Here is a 16,755-nt window from a genome sequence, read left to right as displayed (position 1 = left end):
AAGATCTGGGGTATAAGCAACGCTAATCCTAATTAGTCGTTAGTGTCCCGTAACCTTAACCTGACAAACTTAATAAATTTCCCTAACACGAGACGAATGCGTGGGAAGCGGGAGCGGCTGTTCCACAATAATAGTGAAACGAGATTTGTTGTAGTAGATTGTTATTTTTTATATATACATACATCTTGATACATTGATACAAAGAGGTTACATATTACAAGATTTGTTAAACATTCATATCCATCTTCTTCCAGACTCCAACAAATCCTCCACCCGTTATCCTATCTCCAACTTTAGGTCTACAAATCATTTCCCATCCTGACATATCATTGAGATCACTCGCTTCTCCTGTACTTGCTTGAACAGTAACACTTTCAGGTTCGGATGTTTCCACATCTTCACTGGTCACCTCATCCTCCTCTTTGCTTGAAATCTTAGTGAGCCATTCATCAACAGCAAATGCAGTTTTGGATCTATCCTCTCTCTCCATTTCCTCAGCTTTGGCTTTCTTCTCGGCTTTGATCAGTGCTCGAGGCTTTACTGATCTCACTTCCCATTCGCGTCCTCCTGTACTAAGTTGCGACCCCAATTCTAACACCCGATCCAATACGAAAGGCAATTTCTTTCCTTTTATGATTTCTAGACACTTCATATGTTGTGTGATACTAGGGCACCATGTGATTAAACGCCCATCAGGTTTGATGCATTTTCCCACGATCTCCATTTCATCTTGTATGCCGGGTATATCTAAGATGGCGTGATCAAGGAAGACACCTTTAGTCTCTTCCAAACGTTTTGAAAGGTAATCGTGAATACTACCAACATGAAAATCGATGTGGGGAAAATACACTCCATGACGGTAATTTCTTACAGTTCTTTGTGCATGTCTCGAGTGGTGTTCATCCGCATCTAGGCTATGAATCACGGCTCGTCGCTGTGAACGCCATTCATTATATAGATCAGTCATTTTCTCATTTCTCTCGCCAAACTTGCCTCCGTATCGGTAAATATCGTCATCTGGAGTAACCTTGCCCTTTGTCTTAGGAAGCCTCGGTATTGGCGGAGCCCTTGTGTTTGCTCCATGGATCGCTCGAGCAAGATGCAAAGTTAATGATCCGGCACCAGTACCAGCCTCGAAAATCTCCAGTCTTTCATTGTTTTGTTCCACCGAATCCCAGTCCTCGAAAATTTCTGCGTCTGTAAGTTCTGTTGGCTCTCTGGGAAGTTCCTTGGTCTCTTCCAACAATTCATCCTTCTCTAGAACATCTGTAGATTCCGGCTTCAAATCATCTTCATCTTGCGAACCAACAGGTTCATTAAGTGGCCTATTGGGACGAAACTTCTCAGTCTCTATGAGGGTTTCAGATTGACTAGATGGTACTGCCGCAAAATTGAGGTCCAGTAGAGAAACAATCAAGCTTGCATCTGAGGAATAGATCTATCAAAATCAATCGTTGCACCATAAATTTCCAAACGAAGAACCCACAGGTGTCACAATCCTTGGAGCATTATCACAATATTGACCAAGCGTAGGTTCATATATGCGAAATAATGCTCTTCTACCACCAGCCACTACAGACCTGTATGGTTTTCCAATAACGTCATCTGCCTTGACTTTTCTGTGATCCCTGAACACAAGAGAATCGCCTAGTTTTAGAGGCTTTGACAAAGTAGGTACAGCTCTTGGATTCGTCTCCGGCTTCAACAGAACAATGTCATTGACTTTTCAAAACAATCGAAAAAATCAGTAAAGCTGTGAAAATTGATGATAGAAGATATTCGTCCTACCTCTGACTAATCTTTGAGTGAAAGACCGACGACTACATGGTGAGCAAATTATTTTGTAGGGATTTATTCTCTTAGAACCAGAAGATATGGCACGGTGAGTTGTTAACATCGTGGTTTTTAAAAGTAACTTGATGTTTGATTTCATGATTTTGATATCGATGGCTCCCGCTTTTCACATGCAACTTTCTAAGTGCGCTAGCGGCCGCATTGTTTACAAGGGGTCTCAGCTAGCTACCCTGAAAGCCGAAGGTGTCTTTCCATCTTATTTGATCTCATCTCAACAACGTATCAATCAATTAATCCAAATCTATCTTGAATCTGACACCTCACGTACACATTTGAATATGTATACAGAAATTGAAGGAACTCATAAGATTGGTTCTCAATCCCTCTATACCAAAACCTGGAAAGTCCGTTGACCCCTCCCTTCCTCAGCTCATCCTCAATACAAACTAACTTAATCTCCAGCCTAATGCTCCTCCTGTAGCCAAACTAATTTTCATCCATGGCTTTTCCGATCACATAAATCGTTACTATATCCTCTTTCCCACACTCGCCTCACGCGGAATTGAGGTACACGCTTTCGACCAAAGAGGCTGGGGTCGCAGCGTTACCAAGCCCTCCGAAAAAGGTCTTACGGGTCCAACTTCTCTGGTCATCTCTGACATCGTTTCATTTATCAAGACACAATTGCCTTCTTCAGTTCCAGTCTTCTTAATGGGCCATTCGATGGGTGGTGGTGAGGTTATTACGTTGGCTAGTGATCCACAATATGCAGAATTGATGAATAGCATCCGAGGCTTTATTTTGGAGAGCCCTTTCATTGCCTTTCCAAAAGGCTTCGAGCCGAGCTTTCTTACCGTATTCTTTGGGCGATTGGCGGGCAAACTCCTACCGCATAAACAAATGGTGAATAGACTTCCACCTGAGAATCTTACCAGAGATCCCGAGGTTATAAAGTCGATCAATGAGGATACGCTGATGCACAACACGGGAACACTAGAGGGACTAGCTGGGATGTTGGATAGAACTGCTGCGATTAATCAGGGAAAGACGAAATTGAATCCTGGGGTCAAAAGCTTGTGGTTAGGGCATGGGACGGAGGATAAAGGAACGAGTTTCGAGGGAAGTGAGAAGTGGTTCAATGAGCAGACGAGTTTGAAGGATAAGGAGTTCAAGAGATATGAGGGATGGTTCCACCAATTGCATGCGGATCTGCCTGATGACCGCGAGGTTTTCGCCAAGGACGTTGAAGATTGGATTTTGGCTAGATGTGATGAGGATGCCACTAAAGCGGGACAATCGAAGTTGTGATCTACGACACTCTAACGAAGATATAATGGCGTTTTTGGGATATTAGGAAAGCCGTTACGATGTCACGTCATAGTTATAATCTAATTTGATATATTTATTTCTCTCTCCCAGGCCCTTTCAGGGTTAACGTAGAGCTTTAGAAATTTTCCTAGGTTTGGAGTCGGCGATATTTGTCGACCTGGTGCTGATCTTCGTCGACTGCGTAGCCTTCGCAGGCATTTTTACATCTCCGTCCGGCATCCCTCCATACGTAGCAACATAACCCTGCAACTTCCATAATCTCATCTGTATCTCCTTAGTCGCATTCTTATGTTTAACAACCAAAATCTGGTTCCCAAATATCTGGTTTCCCCCTCTGATCTTTTCGATCCACTGTTTACCCATCATTGTCCTCAGATTAAACACAGGCACAACTTTTCTTCCTCCAGGTCCGATTCTTTTAGTTTCAAACTCTCCAGGAGGAACTTCTTGCTCTTGCTCTTGCTCTTGCTCCAGTCTCTGCTCCCCTTCTTCGCTCGAAGCAAGCTTCTGTCCCATCCACAATACACAGCCAGTCTGTTCACTAAATTCCACTTCTTTCCAATTCGCACATTTGTGTATATAACTCTTCTTCCCACACAAATACTCCAATAATTCCGCCGTCCTCCTCCTCATCAATTCCAGTAAAAAGGTATCCATATCTGATCTCCAAGTCGCTTGTAGCACAACATGTTTCCTCGCTGTACTTTTCGCCTGCATGAGTCCAAATTTTTTGTATACCCCCGTGTATCCAGATTTTGTCTTGAAAAAGGACTGAAGGAGGGGTTGGCGCATGGCTACGTAGGTGGTGGATCCTAGTGAGGGGGTGTGGAAAGAAATTTGCTCGGAGGATTCGACTTTAGGTGAATGGGGAGAGAGACTACGAGGAACGTGCCAGGGGGCTGATGTGGTGGGATGCGCCATTATTGTAAAGTCTTGGAGAAAGAAACTAGGGAGCGAGAGTTGTGTTGCGGTACATTGACGGACGGGGGTTGCGAGGGCGAGAGCTGAGGGCGTGTTAGTATTAAGCGCTATAGAGAATTAAAAGCAATAATACCATAAGGATTTTTGGCAAGTTGCTCTTGAAAAGCTGTTCGGTCTCCTTTCTTGGGTTGCGATTTGGGAGCTGAATGTTTGGTTCGGGCTTCTTGAAATAAGGGATCCATGAGTGGTGAGAGAGGTAACTCTCGTCGCTTGATTTCTTTTCCATATCCATTCTTTCGCCCTTCTCCTCCGTCTATAGTCGTAGTTTGAATGCCATCAGCATTGTCTCCCTGACTCGAGTCACCTGTGGCTGCAGAGCTGGAAGTAATATTTTTGAAGTTTTTGGCGTTCGCAATTGGTTTTGAAGCCGATGTAGAATAATTCGAATTAGAGTATTTCAAGTACCTTCCAGCACTTCTGCCATGAAAGATTCTGCATCCCTTCATACCACATATCACTGTCGTCAACAAACCCAAAAATTGGAGGGGTACAAATTAAGGATGTTCGTCAAAATCAATCAATCAGAGCTCAAGCGAAAACGCGACAATCGCGTCTCCCAACCAAGCTTCATTATCTAGGTACATCACCCCCACTACTCCTATAGACGTCACATCATCAATCATACTTCAAAATGCTCGCAACACGGGTATTCCGATCGCATGCAGCGCGCAAGGCTGTCTTTGCAGGAATTAGATCTATTTCTTCTTTACCCTCGCAAGCCGAACCAAATAAATCATGGACTCCCGTACCATACATCACAGAGACGATTGTGAGCAGGATATAGAACCCTATAAATTTGCGAATATGTGCTAATGAGATAGGGAGGTGGATGGCGTACCTGTATGTATATTTACGACGGATTCGATTTGTGAGATACAGAATACTGACGAGATGAGGATCAGCGGATATATTTTCTAAGCTTTTACAAGTGTGTTCCCCTCATGCTGATGCTTTTATCTTCGATCATAAGTAACGTTACTGATAAAAAAGCAGGAGCGAATCATTTGTCTAAATGGCGAAGTAAATTCATCTCTTTCGGCGGCCGTTGTAGCCCAACTCCTTTACCTCGAATCTGACGCCCCAGAAAAAGCCATAACTCTATACATTAACTCCCCAGGCGGCTCCGTCACCGCCGGTCTCGCCATCTACGACACAATGACCTATATCAAATCACCCGTTTCCACTGTTTGTGTCGGTCAGGCCGCGTCCATGGGCTCGCTCCTTCTGTGCGGAGGAGAACCAGGAAAAAGATTCTGTTTGCCGCATAGTTCGATTATGATACATCAACCTAGCGGAGGGTATTCAGGCCAAGCTACTGATATTGCGATTCATGCGACGGAGATTTTGAGGGTTAGGAAGAGTCTGAATGAGATCTACAAGAGGCATTTGACGAAGGAACATAGTCTCGAAGAGATTGAGAGGATGATGGAGAGGGACAAGTTTTTGAGTGCGCAGGAGGCGCTGGAGATGGGTATTGTCGATGAAATTCTTGATAGACGGGAACCTGAAGGAAAGAAGGAGGATAGTTAAGGATTTTAGGGTTATGCATAATTTAGAAGAAATGACTCGAAGGATTCAAAAGCTCGATTTCATGGTGTCCTTTTCAAGGGAGGACGCCACAGCCAGGCTTCGACTATTTCCCAATAGCATACAAGATGCATGTCCAGTCATGGCTCAAGGCTCTTGTTTACTACATTTGGGGCAACGAAATATGGATTTTAAGGTTCTCAACTTACAAAAATGTCTGGCGGGTACGGAATGTGGGTTCAATGGGACTGGGACCTCTCACTCAAGTGGAGCGATTGGCATTCTACGTCGTACAAAGATTTCCCGGAAAATACATTTTCTTTTACACAAGACATCAAATAACAGGGTCTTCTCTTTGAAATTAGGATCTGAAATCTCCGAGCGCATATACCGAAGTTGTTGGAACACTAGCACGAGTTCTAACGTTTGTCATTCAGAAACGGGATCCTGCTATATCTTATCTTGGCAGAGTATCACTCCCTCAACCTTCCTTACATCTTCTTATATATTCCTTTTCATCGTTGAATTTGCTGGACTTTCTATCTACTTTAAATTTCCTAGTTTCATACTCACATGAAACATCCCCCTCCTCTCGTGCCAACGTGATCCCACGAATATCTCGTCTTGTATTCTCTCGTCCTAACTCTCCAATATGGTACCAGCTGAGCCCATTTCTTCCACATACGACCATAGACTGAAGAGAATTGGGCATCCCGTCCGCTCTGCCATACACAAGCTTCAGATCGGTGGATTAGTAGTTGGGTGGGTGACCACCAGCGAATCCCCACTGTTGTATGTTTTTTTGCTTTTTTTTTTTGCTTTTTCTGCTTCCTCCTACTGAGGGCAGGGAATGCGTTGCAGGGATAGAAGGAGAATAGGGAGGGTGAGGTTCAATTGCTTCAAATCCAACCCCCTTCCATCTCTTTTTTATCCTCTAATTCATATCCTTTCCTATTGTCTCCCCATCCTACATCGTGACTATCATATTTCCACTTATCTTTTACCGCTTCGTTTTCCCAATGCTCTTCCTCATCTCCTATCTTGTTTTCTGTGCCATCTCTCTCTCCCCTCTCTTCTCCCTTTCCTTCTCCTCCCTCCCCGCCTTTCTTCCCAAATACTTCATACCCCAACGCCCCCCTCAATCTCCCCACCTCCAAAATCCCATCGTGTCTCTCATGCACATCCTGATTACTATATTTCACTTTATACTTCGCATAATCCATAACTCCATTATTACCACTCAGTGAAAAGGAAGTGCATCCATTCGTAGTGCTGATATAGATAGACGTATCTGTTGTTATATCTTCTGGATTTGTAGGAGTCTGGGTTGTGGAAATGGTGGATGTGGAAGATGAGGTAGGGGGATATATAGGGGTGAAGGAAAGTGCTATGCGTAGTTTTTTGCGGGGGAGGGGGGCTTGTGGATCGGGGCTGAGTGGGGTTAGTCTTTTCCGATCGGGGAGGAGAAGGGATGAACATACTAGATAATAGCAGCATATGCTCTCTTCGATGGACGGTGCCCATACTTATCCTAGTAGGATATCTTGTTAGCTTTCGTCTCAATCGTGCTCTTATGCTCGTACAAGATAACTTGATGAAGACTGCGGAAATTGCATCCTACAATCACAAGTACACAAGAAAAACATGAAGTAGGAAAAACACTTACAATATTCCCTCTGTTCCATCCCTCCAACACACATCTAACAACCTCCTTCTCCTCTTCCAAATCATCCATACTTTGCGGCAAAGAAGCAACAGGATATATAACCGTTACATTGCTGATCGAACCAGCGTCTACGAAGTAATGACAGCCGCATTCCGGGAGCGATGGATCTGGATGTTGTCGTTGGATAATCCGAGGAGGATCTGGGGCTACTGGCGTACATCTTAGAGGAATTTCTTCGAAATTTTGTTGATTGTATTGTGGAGTTGAGGGAGCTAAAGAGCGGGGGAAGTATGAGGAAAATGTCGATGAGGAAGATGAGTAGGGAGGGTGTAAACGAGACTTTGAGCGTTCGTCGATAAACACGGATGGGAGGAGGGTTATTGTGTCTTCGGGTTTTGGGTTTTTGTCTTCTGGAGTTTTTTCTTGGGTTTCGAATTCCTCACTCTCAGTCTCCTCCTCCTCCTCCTCCTCCTCCTCCTCCTCTTCTTCTTCGTATTTATCTCCACTCTTCTCTTCCACATCACGAACCTCATCTACCACTTCCATCCGCTCTCCCAATTCCACCTGCAGGCCCTCCTCAACCTCCCCCTCCTCAAAATCAAACTTTACAATCTTCCAATCACTATAGTCGTGACCAAAAAACTCGTCCAAAAAATCCTCATACCCCAATCCGCATTTCTCAATTTCTTCCCATCTCTCTTTTGCTTCTTTAGTTTCCCTTTCTATTTCCTTTGCTTTCTTATTTTTTCTCTCCTCATCATTTTCAATATCCCCTCTTCTATCTCTTCCTCTTCCCCTATCCCTACCCCTCTCACCCGGTAAAGCCAATGCACCCCCCTCCAACAAATTCAACCGATCTCTCAACCTCAACACCTCATTCACCAGATCAGGAAGTTGCAAATTCGGAGATGGAGAAGGAGATGGAGGTGCAAATCCCGTTCTATGAATAAGTTGATGATTCAGAGGCGCATTCACAAATTGATTACCCGCTGGAATTTCATTGCTATACATGTTTTCATTCGGGTATCGATAGCCGTTTGTGTGGCTATATTGGTTTTGCACGTGATATGGATAGGTCTGATGGGGGAGAGGATTTGTAACGAACGGTGTGTATGAAGGGGGTGGAGAACCGAATTGTGTAGTTGTGGTTGAGGTTGAAGACATGTTGCGTCTGTGGTTTGCGGATTGGTGTGATGAGGAGGACGCAGAAGATGAAGGGTGAAAAGGAGATCGAGGAGGACTAGGAGGTAGAACTTGAATGCTGTTCGCAACAACTTTGTTTTCCGCTTGAGTATCCTGCGGTTCTACTGTATCTGTGATCGAACGAGCGTTGGGAACCGGGGTTGGAATTGTAGCAGGAGGCAAAGCCGAATCAGAGATTGTTATTGAAGAAACAGATACAATATTTTGTTCCTGTGTTTGTATCTCTACTTCCGCTTGCACTTCTGTCTCTAATACCGGATCGGCCGGCAACAGGACCGGTATCGTTGCTTTAGGTTCTGTCGAAGAACCAGACCCCAAAGCACTAGTAATTGATACTGGTGCAAAGAGTTTCTTATGCAGAGTAACTTTTGAAGATTTGCTACTGTGAAACATTGTTAAATTATAAAAATTGAGTTAAGATACGTTTTTAAACGCTCGGTGTTGACGTGAAGAGAATAGAATGGGGAGAGGAAAGTATGAAGTGAAATATGTGATGAGTTATTGAGATGAATTGCTGCTTGTATAGTGACAACAACTTACCAACGTTGGATACAACTATCCAGGTAAGCAAGGTCTGAGATTCAGGTCGGTCAGGGAATTGATGCACCGGTGTCGTGGTACTGATCCTTGACCAATAGTACTAATGAGAAGCACACGAGAAAGATGTGTGGAAGTTTTGGGATTTCATGGATGTGTAGGTTTCTTGTACTTGTACTTGTTCAAAGTGTGGAAAATTACATCAGAAGTGCCTTTTAAATCTATAAACTTTACGAATCAAAGAAAGCTTATTTCAAGAAATACAAGAGAATATTGAGATGGGTTGTGCCCGTGAGTAATGGAAGTTGGTGGCTGAGAATTTGTTGTCATCGTCGTTCGCTCGGCGCTTAAGTTGTAGGTAGGATCACAACCAACAAATCTAACATATGCTGCGGCTACTTCAATTGTGAGATACGTAAAAGTTAGGTAGATCGATGTGAAGCAACATAAAAAGAGCAAATGAATCTTTAAAATTTCAGACTTTAGACTTGCTAAACGATACTTTGATATAATGCATGTCTCAGTGATTGCCATTCAAGAATCTCCCCGAAAGTTCAACTTCGCGCATCATTCTCATATTTTTGTTGTTCCGCATAACAGATATCTAAGCCCGTTCGATGCATGGGCCCCAGGAGTCAGAGGGTAAGTTATCCACCAGATTGACTCCAACAGGTTGGTGACTCATGATCTGAATTTCCTCATCTATTCGTGACAACTTGGACAATGGAGCCTTCGCTGCCTTCATCCAGTGCATCCAAACGACTCATATCCGATTCGGAAATGACAAAGTCGAAAACATCGGCGTTTTCGGCGATTCTTGATGGAGTTTCACTCTTTGGAAGAGGGATCCATTTCTTTTGTAAAGCATATCGTATCAATACCTGAGCAACGGTTTTACTGTGAGTGGTTGCGATCGATTGAAGAACTGGATCATTGCTCCTCTGATTTCTGACAAGTGGACAGTAAGCTTCAACGTGAATGCCGTTTATCTTACAGTATTGAACTATAACTCGCTGTTGGCAAAAAGGGTGTAACTAAGATCGTTAGAATTTTTAGCAAATAGGCCACTTTGAAAACACGAACCTCTATCTGATTCACGTGAGGAGAAATGAAAGGCCTAGCAAGTTCCAACTCCTCGATATGTCCAATGCCGAAGTTCGAAACTCCAATCATGTGGGATTTTCCAAGACTGTAAAGTTTGTGGAGGGCATCCCACATCTCCAAACGACCTTCAGCTCCACAATTTGGGCTATGGATCAAGAACAAATCAACGTAACAGTTCTCACTGTCAAGAGCTTCAATACTCTTCAGACACTTTTCAAAAGATTTTTCAACTGATCCAGCAGGTGTGAGGATCTTGGTTGTGATGAAAATCTCCTTGCGTTCTGTGCCGGTTTCTTTCATAAACTCTGCGACAGCGAGACCAACTTCCTCTTCGTTATCATAGTATCTATAATGTAGCTGTTAGAGACTTCTAGTAGTCACCACGCTAGGGATATTATGTATTGGTTCTTACTGAGCAGTATCAATGTGCCTGTAACCGGCTCTCAATGCGGCGGTGACAGCATCGATACATTTTTGTCCTTTGCATTGGTAAACTCCGAATCCTAGTTGTGGTATACCGATTAGGCTGACATTTTCTTGGGTCGAGAAAACTTTAGTTGCAATGCTAGTCGGTTGCCCAGTACCAGTACTTGCGGCTGCCATGGTCACGAATGAATGTTCGAATTTGAATACTTGGCGAATTGTTTGATATGTTGTGATATAAAGAACCGTGGTTCTGGTTTTGAGTGATTGTTGAACAATCTTCAACCGAGAAAGAAATCGTGTCAGAAGATGAACTAAAGTTTTTATTTGGAAGTTGCTTCCCAAAGAGTTTTAACATCATGATTTGTTCTTGCTTTGATAGGTACTGGGTAAATAACGATGATGCTCATATTGATACTTAAGCTACAACTAGTTAGATGTTACCCAGGGAGGCATGTACGATGAGGAAAGAATCATGTGATGACCAATAAGAATGCTTGTAATGCCTTACGCTAGCTATTTAACGATTAGTGCAGATGTCAGTAGCTCTTTGGATCTCGGGTCATGACAACACCATCTGAATGCCCTCATCCTCTTAACATGGAACTGGCGACAAGGAAATCATTCGTTGTTATTGCATGTCTAGACCCGATTCTGATCACACTGAAGATGACAACATTTACAGCGAGACCGAAGCGATTGCTGTCATAATACATGCCATGTCCAACACATCAGTGCAAGTACAAAGTACTGTTAGATGAATGAGGATGACTTGGAAGAAGATTGAAAGTCATCAACGTCAAGAAGACTCTGGGAAAGCCTGATGCCTTCAAGCCGTCGGGGGAGGAAAGGGCATAGTTGAAATTTCTGGCTAATGTTGCGATTGCAACGAGTCGCCTGTATGAGGTGGATGCGAACAATTATAGAATCCGTAGAATAACGTGCTGTCCCGCTAACGATTGCGTAAGCTTCCTTGCTGTGTATTTTACCTTGTTTAATAGTGTACCGATATAGAACCCTACGAGACCCTAGGAGTAGATATTTTGATAGTTTGAGGGCACCTGCATCCCTCAGCAATACCATTGTATGCTTTCATGCAAGATGAGTGATTACTCTGGCTGATCTACACTCACACAGACGAGAGGGGTGTTATCTCGATAAAAGGGGGAAAGTCAACAACTTGTGGCTGTGCATTTCTTTCACGTGATCTTGGATGAACGAGCCGAAACACCCGCACCAATTAAATTTATCGTATGATCAGCGAGATGCGAATTGGTTACGAAGCCTCAATTTAATATCGTGGAATTAGAAATATAGATTTGAAACTACCGACGGTACTATCTATCTCGGATCTATATACAGTTACGAGTGAAAAGAGATTTCAATCGAATTAACTCCTTTTTTTGTTTTTCTTTCTCTTTCATTCTCGTCGCATGATTTGACTGCCACCTATCATCTCAACACTTCATTGTCTTTGAGATAAGCAGCCGCATCTACTCACACTCTCGGACCTAATCGGCGCGTTTCGAAACAACTATTGCAATAGAAATCTGGCTCGTCTTGCCACAACTCCATACACTCAGACGATACACGGGCCCGCCCGTTAGCTATTAACGCTGGTGCAAATATGTCCATCATGAATGGTGGCCGTCTTGCCTTCGTGGCCGGTTCCGGAATTGCTCTATTTGCACAAGGAACAAACGCACACGGAGGAGATATGTCGAAGATTCAAGATGGAGAATCTATGAGTGTAGAACCTATTGTATGTTTATCGCAATCTATCCGACAATGTTTGAGCGATGCTAATGATTGTGACTATGTAGGATTCGATATTATGGGTTCATATTTTGCTGCAAATGTTTGCCTTTGGCATTATCTTTCCGACCGGAATGGTTCTTGGAGTATGTAACAAAGATAAGGGTCAAAATCGTGGTATACTAACAGGATTTTCAGATTGTGCGAAATAGATGGCATGTACCCGTACAAATATTAGGAACAGTTATCGCAGTGGCGGGATATTTCTTGGGTCATCTCCATGGAGGACGAGTCTTTGCGAAAAATGTTCACTCAGCGTTCGCCAACATCCTAATGCTTATGCTTGCCGTTCAAGTGGTATTCGGTATCTACCTCAAATTTCACATCACCAAAGGTTTCCACGGAAAGATCCGAAAGGTCGCGGTTCATGGCCATGGAATTGTTGGAAAGGCAATGCCAGTTGTGGCTTGGGTACAAATGCTTTTCGGTGGAATTGCAGCTTTAGGTTTCTGTCGTGATGATCATCTCGGTCAATGTCTCGCACACTTTATCATGGGCAGTGCGTTCATCGGTTACGGTATCTTACTTACGATTGTTATGCTGGTTGGACAAGTCTGGTTGAGAAAAACCGGACGATCCCAAGAATTCTTCGACTCGGCAGTTATCGCAGCTTGGGGTTGTGTCAATACTTTCACCGAACACAGATGGGGTGGCGCTTGGGTCGCAAATGATATTCAACACACTACTATGGGAATAATTTGGTGGACTGCTGGTTTGGCAGGAGTTTGGTTGAGCAGAAAGAGAGATGGTTCGCCAAAGAGAAATTTCATTCCCGGATTTGTCATTTTTATCACTGGATGGGCTATGTCTGGTCACCCACAGCATCTCCCACTCAGTACCATGGTCCACAGTGTTTTTGGATATACTTTAATGGCCGCCGGACTTTCAAGAATTATTGAAATTGCTTTCCTCTTGAAAGATAGGGCTACCTTCTCTGAGGATGGTGATGCCAACAGTTTCCAATACGTTCCACCATTTGTAAGTTATATTTCTAGGATACGAAGACTTAGGCTAATCATGATAGTTACTTTACGCATCTGGTTTCTTGTTCATGGGAGCTACCGAAGAACAAATGAAACTTATCTCCGACGCAGGAATCACCCACGTATCTTACGTCCTTGTGTTATACAGTTTCGCTTTCCTTATATTCTTATTGACTAATATGTTGGTTCATATTTATGCAGTCAACACAAGTGCACCTCCAGTGCCTCCAAAGGATGGAGAGGACGCTCCAGCTCGTCTTCCACGAATGAATGGCCACGTTCATACAGATTCGAGGCAGATTCGTGATGCAGAAGAGTTTGAATTAGAAGGATTGATGAGCGATGATGAATCGCCAGAAAGCCCAAGCACTTTAGGGAAGAACAATGAGGCTCGAGTAGCTTAGTTTGTTTCGTTTGTCATTTCATTTTGGTAAAAGGTAGATTTAAAAGCCCATGAAAGTTGTTCTCCTTTTCCTATTTTTCTACATCTAGTCTATTAGGGGTATCATATGCATCAGCGGGCGTTTCTCTTTTGTTACAAGAAATGTACAAAATCCAATGGATAATATGTTCAGCGCAACCAGCCCATTCCCGTCCCATATCTCGTGTCCAAATATCTTGTGTCGTAAAGTGTTGTTATATCGAATTCAATTCGGATGAACCCCTCCAATATACCATCCCATCTCAATCATTCCAGTAACATCTGACCTGTCTACTCTCCACTCAACCTCGCCAGCTCCTCGAGGACCTTTCCCACACACCCCTCAATTTTTCTCTTCTCCTCAGCACTCATCTTCCTCAACACATAATTCGCCACGACTCCCGCATCCCTACTCTCCGGCCTCCCAATGCCTATCCCAATCCGCGTATATGGTTGTCCCCGCAACGTATCCCGAATACTCTTCAACCCATTATGACCCTTCGGACTGTTACTCCCCGGCTTCACATTTATTCTTCCCGCTGGTAATTCCAACTCATCATGTATGACGACGAGTTTACATTCCGCAGAAGAAGATTCCCGCTGGAAACTCGTCCAGGCGGATGTGACACCCACTCCGGAAATGTTCATCAGAGAACTGGATTTCCAGAGCGTATATGTGGAGCCGGAGGATAGGAGACCGTTTCCGTAGGAGCGAGATTTTTGGAAGGAGGGGTTGGAGAGGGAGGGCGCGAGGAGACTGAGGATTGTGTGCCCGGCGGAGTGGAGGGTATTGGTGTAGGGGGCGGGGTTGCCGATGGAGCAGATGAGGAGACGGGTGGGGGTGGACATTGTGGGCGGAAGGTTGGGAGTTGGGGGTGTTAGATGGTGTGGTGAGATGAGGATGGTTGTGCGGCTGGGTACATCGCTTTCGGGAGCGGGATTAGGGAAGCTGGAGTTGTGGAGTGAGAGAGCGAGGGATTCGGCGAGGAGGGCGCGCCGTTTTTGTTTGCGGGTTTGGGTGGAGGGAGATGGTGAGCTTGAAGGTGTGGGTGTAGAGGAGGATGGGGGAGTTGGTAATTGTAATTGTGTTTGCGATTCTGGCTGTGATTTTGCTTGTGATTCCGTACTCGAATCTAAATCTTTTTCCCCCTCAATCGCTGATAACTTTTTTTGCGCGCGGACGCGATTCGGCTGCGTCATTTGAACAGGGGTTTTGGTGGTGATATGGCGATTCTTTCAGCGATAACAATATTCGTATTTGTTGTCTCCTTTGATAAGAACTTATTTTTCAACGATTTCTTCTGGTATTTGCTTTTACAAGTGGAAGAGGTTTATATACATAAGACTCTTGTAGAGTAACAATTCTCGGATTATTTCTAGTTTATTAATACATCATTTTCCATAAACTATCATGTCTAGTCCTGAGCCACCACTTAGTTCTAGGATTTCAAATGATCTGAGTCATCACCGAACTTTTCAGGTCATACTTCGAGTCACGGTCTAATCGTCAGCTACCTAGCTAGACATCATCTTGATCTGCCACGGAAAACTCGGCTGTGAGATGGGGAAAAGTTGTTTCGATGTGATGAAAGAACTAGATTTTCTCATCGTGATATTATTGGGGTACCTAGTGGTATTAGTAGTTATATCATCTCTTTGGACTGTTGAAGGCTGAGAATAGATTCTGGGGTTTTTCCTTTGTGTGGTTGCGAATTCTAGCTCTTTTAGTGAAAGACTAATGATTCTGGGTCATATGGGGGTTTAGAATCTCCTAAGTCTCTTCGGAAACTAAGTCTAAGCTTAAAGTTACTTTCTGAGATTTCTTACTGGTTTGTGTCACTCAGATTCAAAGTTGATCAATATGGAAAAGACCATATCGTGTTAAAAGCTGCATGCAATTCTCAATCCTTAACCTCTAGCTCTAGTTTAGTCTTATTATTCCTATTCGTCCAAAACACTATACACACGAAAGAAATATTCGGGTATCATCAAACATCTTGACCAGAACACCTTGTTTCCACGCATCCATCATCTTCTGGTCCTGACTCTCTTTCCTTTGTCTCCATTGCTCTCTGAGTGAGTATACCAGGGTCGTGGATACATCTAGTGGTGGATGGCTGGTGGATTATACACCTCAGGTTGACTTGGCTCCGCAGGTGCAGTGACATTACGTCGTTGTTTTTCTTCAAAATCAACCTGTCTAGGAGCTGCAGCACCAGGTTGACAATGGCCTCCAGCACTGCGATGTCGATGAAGATTAATCCCGAGAATGATGAGTGTAATCGCAAAAAGTACACTAAATGTGATTAATAATTGTTCACGAGGTGAATCTGTTGAACACTTACAACTCAAGACCACCCAATGCAGATGTTGCAATCATCACATTCTTATATGTCTCCCAAGTGGTCTCTGCACGCTTCTCAAGTCCCAATCCACGTTTGTGTTTGTAGTAGTAACAATAGTAATATGAGTCGCAAGTATCTTCGACAGTAATGGCATTTGCGATTTGCGAGGCGAGAATTGGGAATGATACAACCCAAAGTATCACGGCGATGATATCCAGTCCGAGTATAGCCCAGTAGTTATACAGGACAGGTGCGCCTGTGCTTGCTACTATCACATAGACACAAATGACAATCGAGATTGAGGCCTGAATATTACCCACGGTTAGTCTTAAATGTGAGTGAATAGGGAGATAGCAAAAGCTTACCGAAGCCAATGTAAGTGCATCTCCATCATATACAAGCCAGTAAACTCCATACGATGAAAGAGCAAGTATAATAACAGCAAGCACCAGTTGTGCAATGCGAAGTCCAAGTAAAGCACCCCTCGCACCAGGAATATGAGTTGTATTCGCGACAGTCATTATGGTAGCTTCTCAAGGTGCTTAATTCAACTCGAAGGCTTCTCGTGGTACAATGTTCAAATTTAAAATATACGAATAAGAGCACCGATGTAACAGCGAAAGAATA

General features: G+C 43.7%; 9 protein-coding genes across 9 annotated transcripts; 3 read left to right on the top strand and 6 right to left on the bottom strand.

The window, feature by feature from the left end:
• Positions 1-226: 226 nt before the first annotated feature.
• Bfra_005215 (putative trna (adenine-n -)-methyltransferase protein) lies at positions 227-1,897 on the bottom strand (the record flags this gene model as incomplete). The annotated part of the gene is made up of 3 exons (XM_037335602.1): positions 227-1,438; positions 1,487-1,722; positions 1,789-1,897. 3 exons carry the CDS (start codon positions 1,895-1,897, stop codon positions 227-229), a joined length of 1,557 nt encoding a protein of 518 aa, XP_037192697.1.
• Positions 1,898-2,132: 235 nt separating this feature from the next.
• On the top strand, positions 2,133-3,102 carry Bfra_005214 (putative alpha beta protein; the record flags this gene model as incomplete). The annotated part of the gene is made up of 2 exons (XM_037335601.1): positions 2,133-2,198; positions 2,257-3,102. The coding sequence occupies 2 exons, from the start codon at positions 2,133-2,135 to the stop codon at positions 3,100-3,102; spliced, it is 912 nt and encodes a 303-aa protein (XP_037192696.1).
• A 123-nt stretch (positions 3,103-3,225) lies between these two features.
• On the bottom strand, positions 3,226-4,550 carry Bfra_005213 (putative esterase-like protein; the record flags this gene model as incomplete). Its single annotated transcript, XM_037335600.1, has 2 exons — positions 3,226-4,127; positions 4,178-4,550. The coding sequence occupies 2 exons, from the start codon at positions 4,548-4,550 to the stop codon at positions 3,226-3,228; spliced, it is 1,275 nt and encodes a 424-aa protein (XP_037192695.1).
• Positions 4,551-4,735: 185 nt separating this feature from the next.
• Positions 4,736-5,634, top strand: Bfra_005212 (putative atp-dependent clp protease proteolytic subunit protein; the record flags this gene model as incomplete). The annotated part of the gene is made up of 4 exons (XM_037335599.1): positions 4,736-4,873; positions 4,926-4,944; positions 5,007-5,032; positions 5,098-5,634. 4 exons carry the CDS (start codon positions 4,736-4,738, stop codon positions 5,632-5,634), a joined length of 720 nt encoding a protein of 239 aa, XP_037192694.1.
• Positions 5,635-6,530: 896 nt separating this feature from the next.
• Bfra_005211 (uncharacterized protein) lies at positions 6,531-8,893 on the bottom strand (the record flags this gene model as incomplete). The annotated part of the gene is made up of 3 exons (XM_037335598.1): positions 6,531-7,062; positions 7,113-7,162; positions 7,298-8,893. 3 exons carry the CDS (start codon positions 8,891-8,893, stop codon positions 6,531-6,533), a joined length of 2,178 nt encoding a protein of 725 aa, XP_037192693.1.
• Positions 8,894-9,735: 842 nt separating this feature from the next.
• On the bottom strand, positions 9,736-10,744 carry Bfra_005210 (putative aldo-keto reductase protein; the record flags this gene model as incomplete). Its single annotated transcript, XM_037335597.1, has 3 exons — positions 9,736-10,071; positions 10,121-10,487; positions 10,554-10,744. 3 exons carry the CDS (start codon positions 10,742-10,744, stop codon positions 9,736-9,738), a joined length of 894 nt encoding a protein of 297 aa, XP_037192692.1.
• A 1,447-nt stretch (positions 10,745-12,191) lies between these two features.
• Bfra_005209 (putative integral membrane protein) lies at positions 12,192-13,766 on the top strand (the record flags this gene model as incomplete). The annotated part of the gene is made up of 4 exons (XM_037335596.1): positions 12,192-12,326; positions 12,388-12,465; positions 12,518-13,357; positions 13,404-13,766. 4 exons carry the CDS (start codon positions 12,192-12,194, stop codon positions 13,764-13,766), a joined length of 1,416 nt encoding a protein of 471 aa, XP_037192691.1.
• Positions 13,767-14,074: 308 nt separating this feature from the next.
• Bfra_005208 (putative peptidyl-trna hydrolase 2 protein) lies at positions 14,075-14,983 on the bottom strand (the record flags this gene model as incomplete). Its single annotated transcript, XM_037335595.1, has 1 exon — positions 14,075-14,983. The coding sequence occupies one exon, from the start codon at positions 14,981-14,983 to the stop codon at positions 14,075-14,077; it is 909 nt and encodes a 302-aa protein (XP_037192690.1).
• A 903-nt stretch (positions 14,984-15,886) lies between these two features.
• On the bottom strand, positions 15,887-16,733 carry Bfra_005207 (uncharacterized protein; the record flags this gene model as incomplete). The annotated part of the gene is made up of 3 exons (XM_037335594.1): positions 16,494-16,733; positions 16,129-16,433; positions 15,887-16,079 (listed from the first exon to the last, which is right to left on the bottom strand). Exons 1-3 carry the CDS (start codon positions 16,647-16,649, stop codon positions 15,887-15,889), a joined length of 654 nt encoding a protein of 217 aa, XP_037192689.1. The 5' UTR covers positions 16,650-16,733.
• Between the last annotated feature and the right edge of the window lie 22 nt (positions 16,734-16,755).

Source organism: Botrytis fragariae (assembly GCF_013461495.1).
Source record: "Botrytis fragariae strain BVB16 chromosome Unknown tig00000054, whole genome shotgun sequence".
Taxonomy (NCBI): Eukaryota; Fungi; Ascomycota; class Leotiomycetes; order Helotiales; family Sclerotiniaceae; genus Botrytis; species Botrytis fragariae.
Note: the sequence above shows the minus strand (reverse complement) of the source record. Positions and strands in the feature narration are given on the sequence as shown.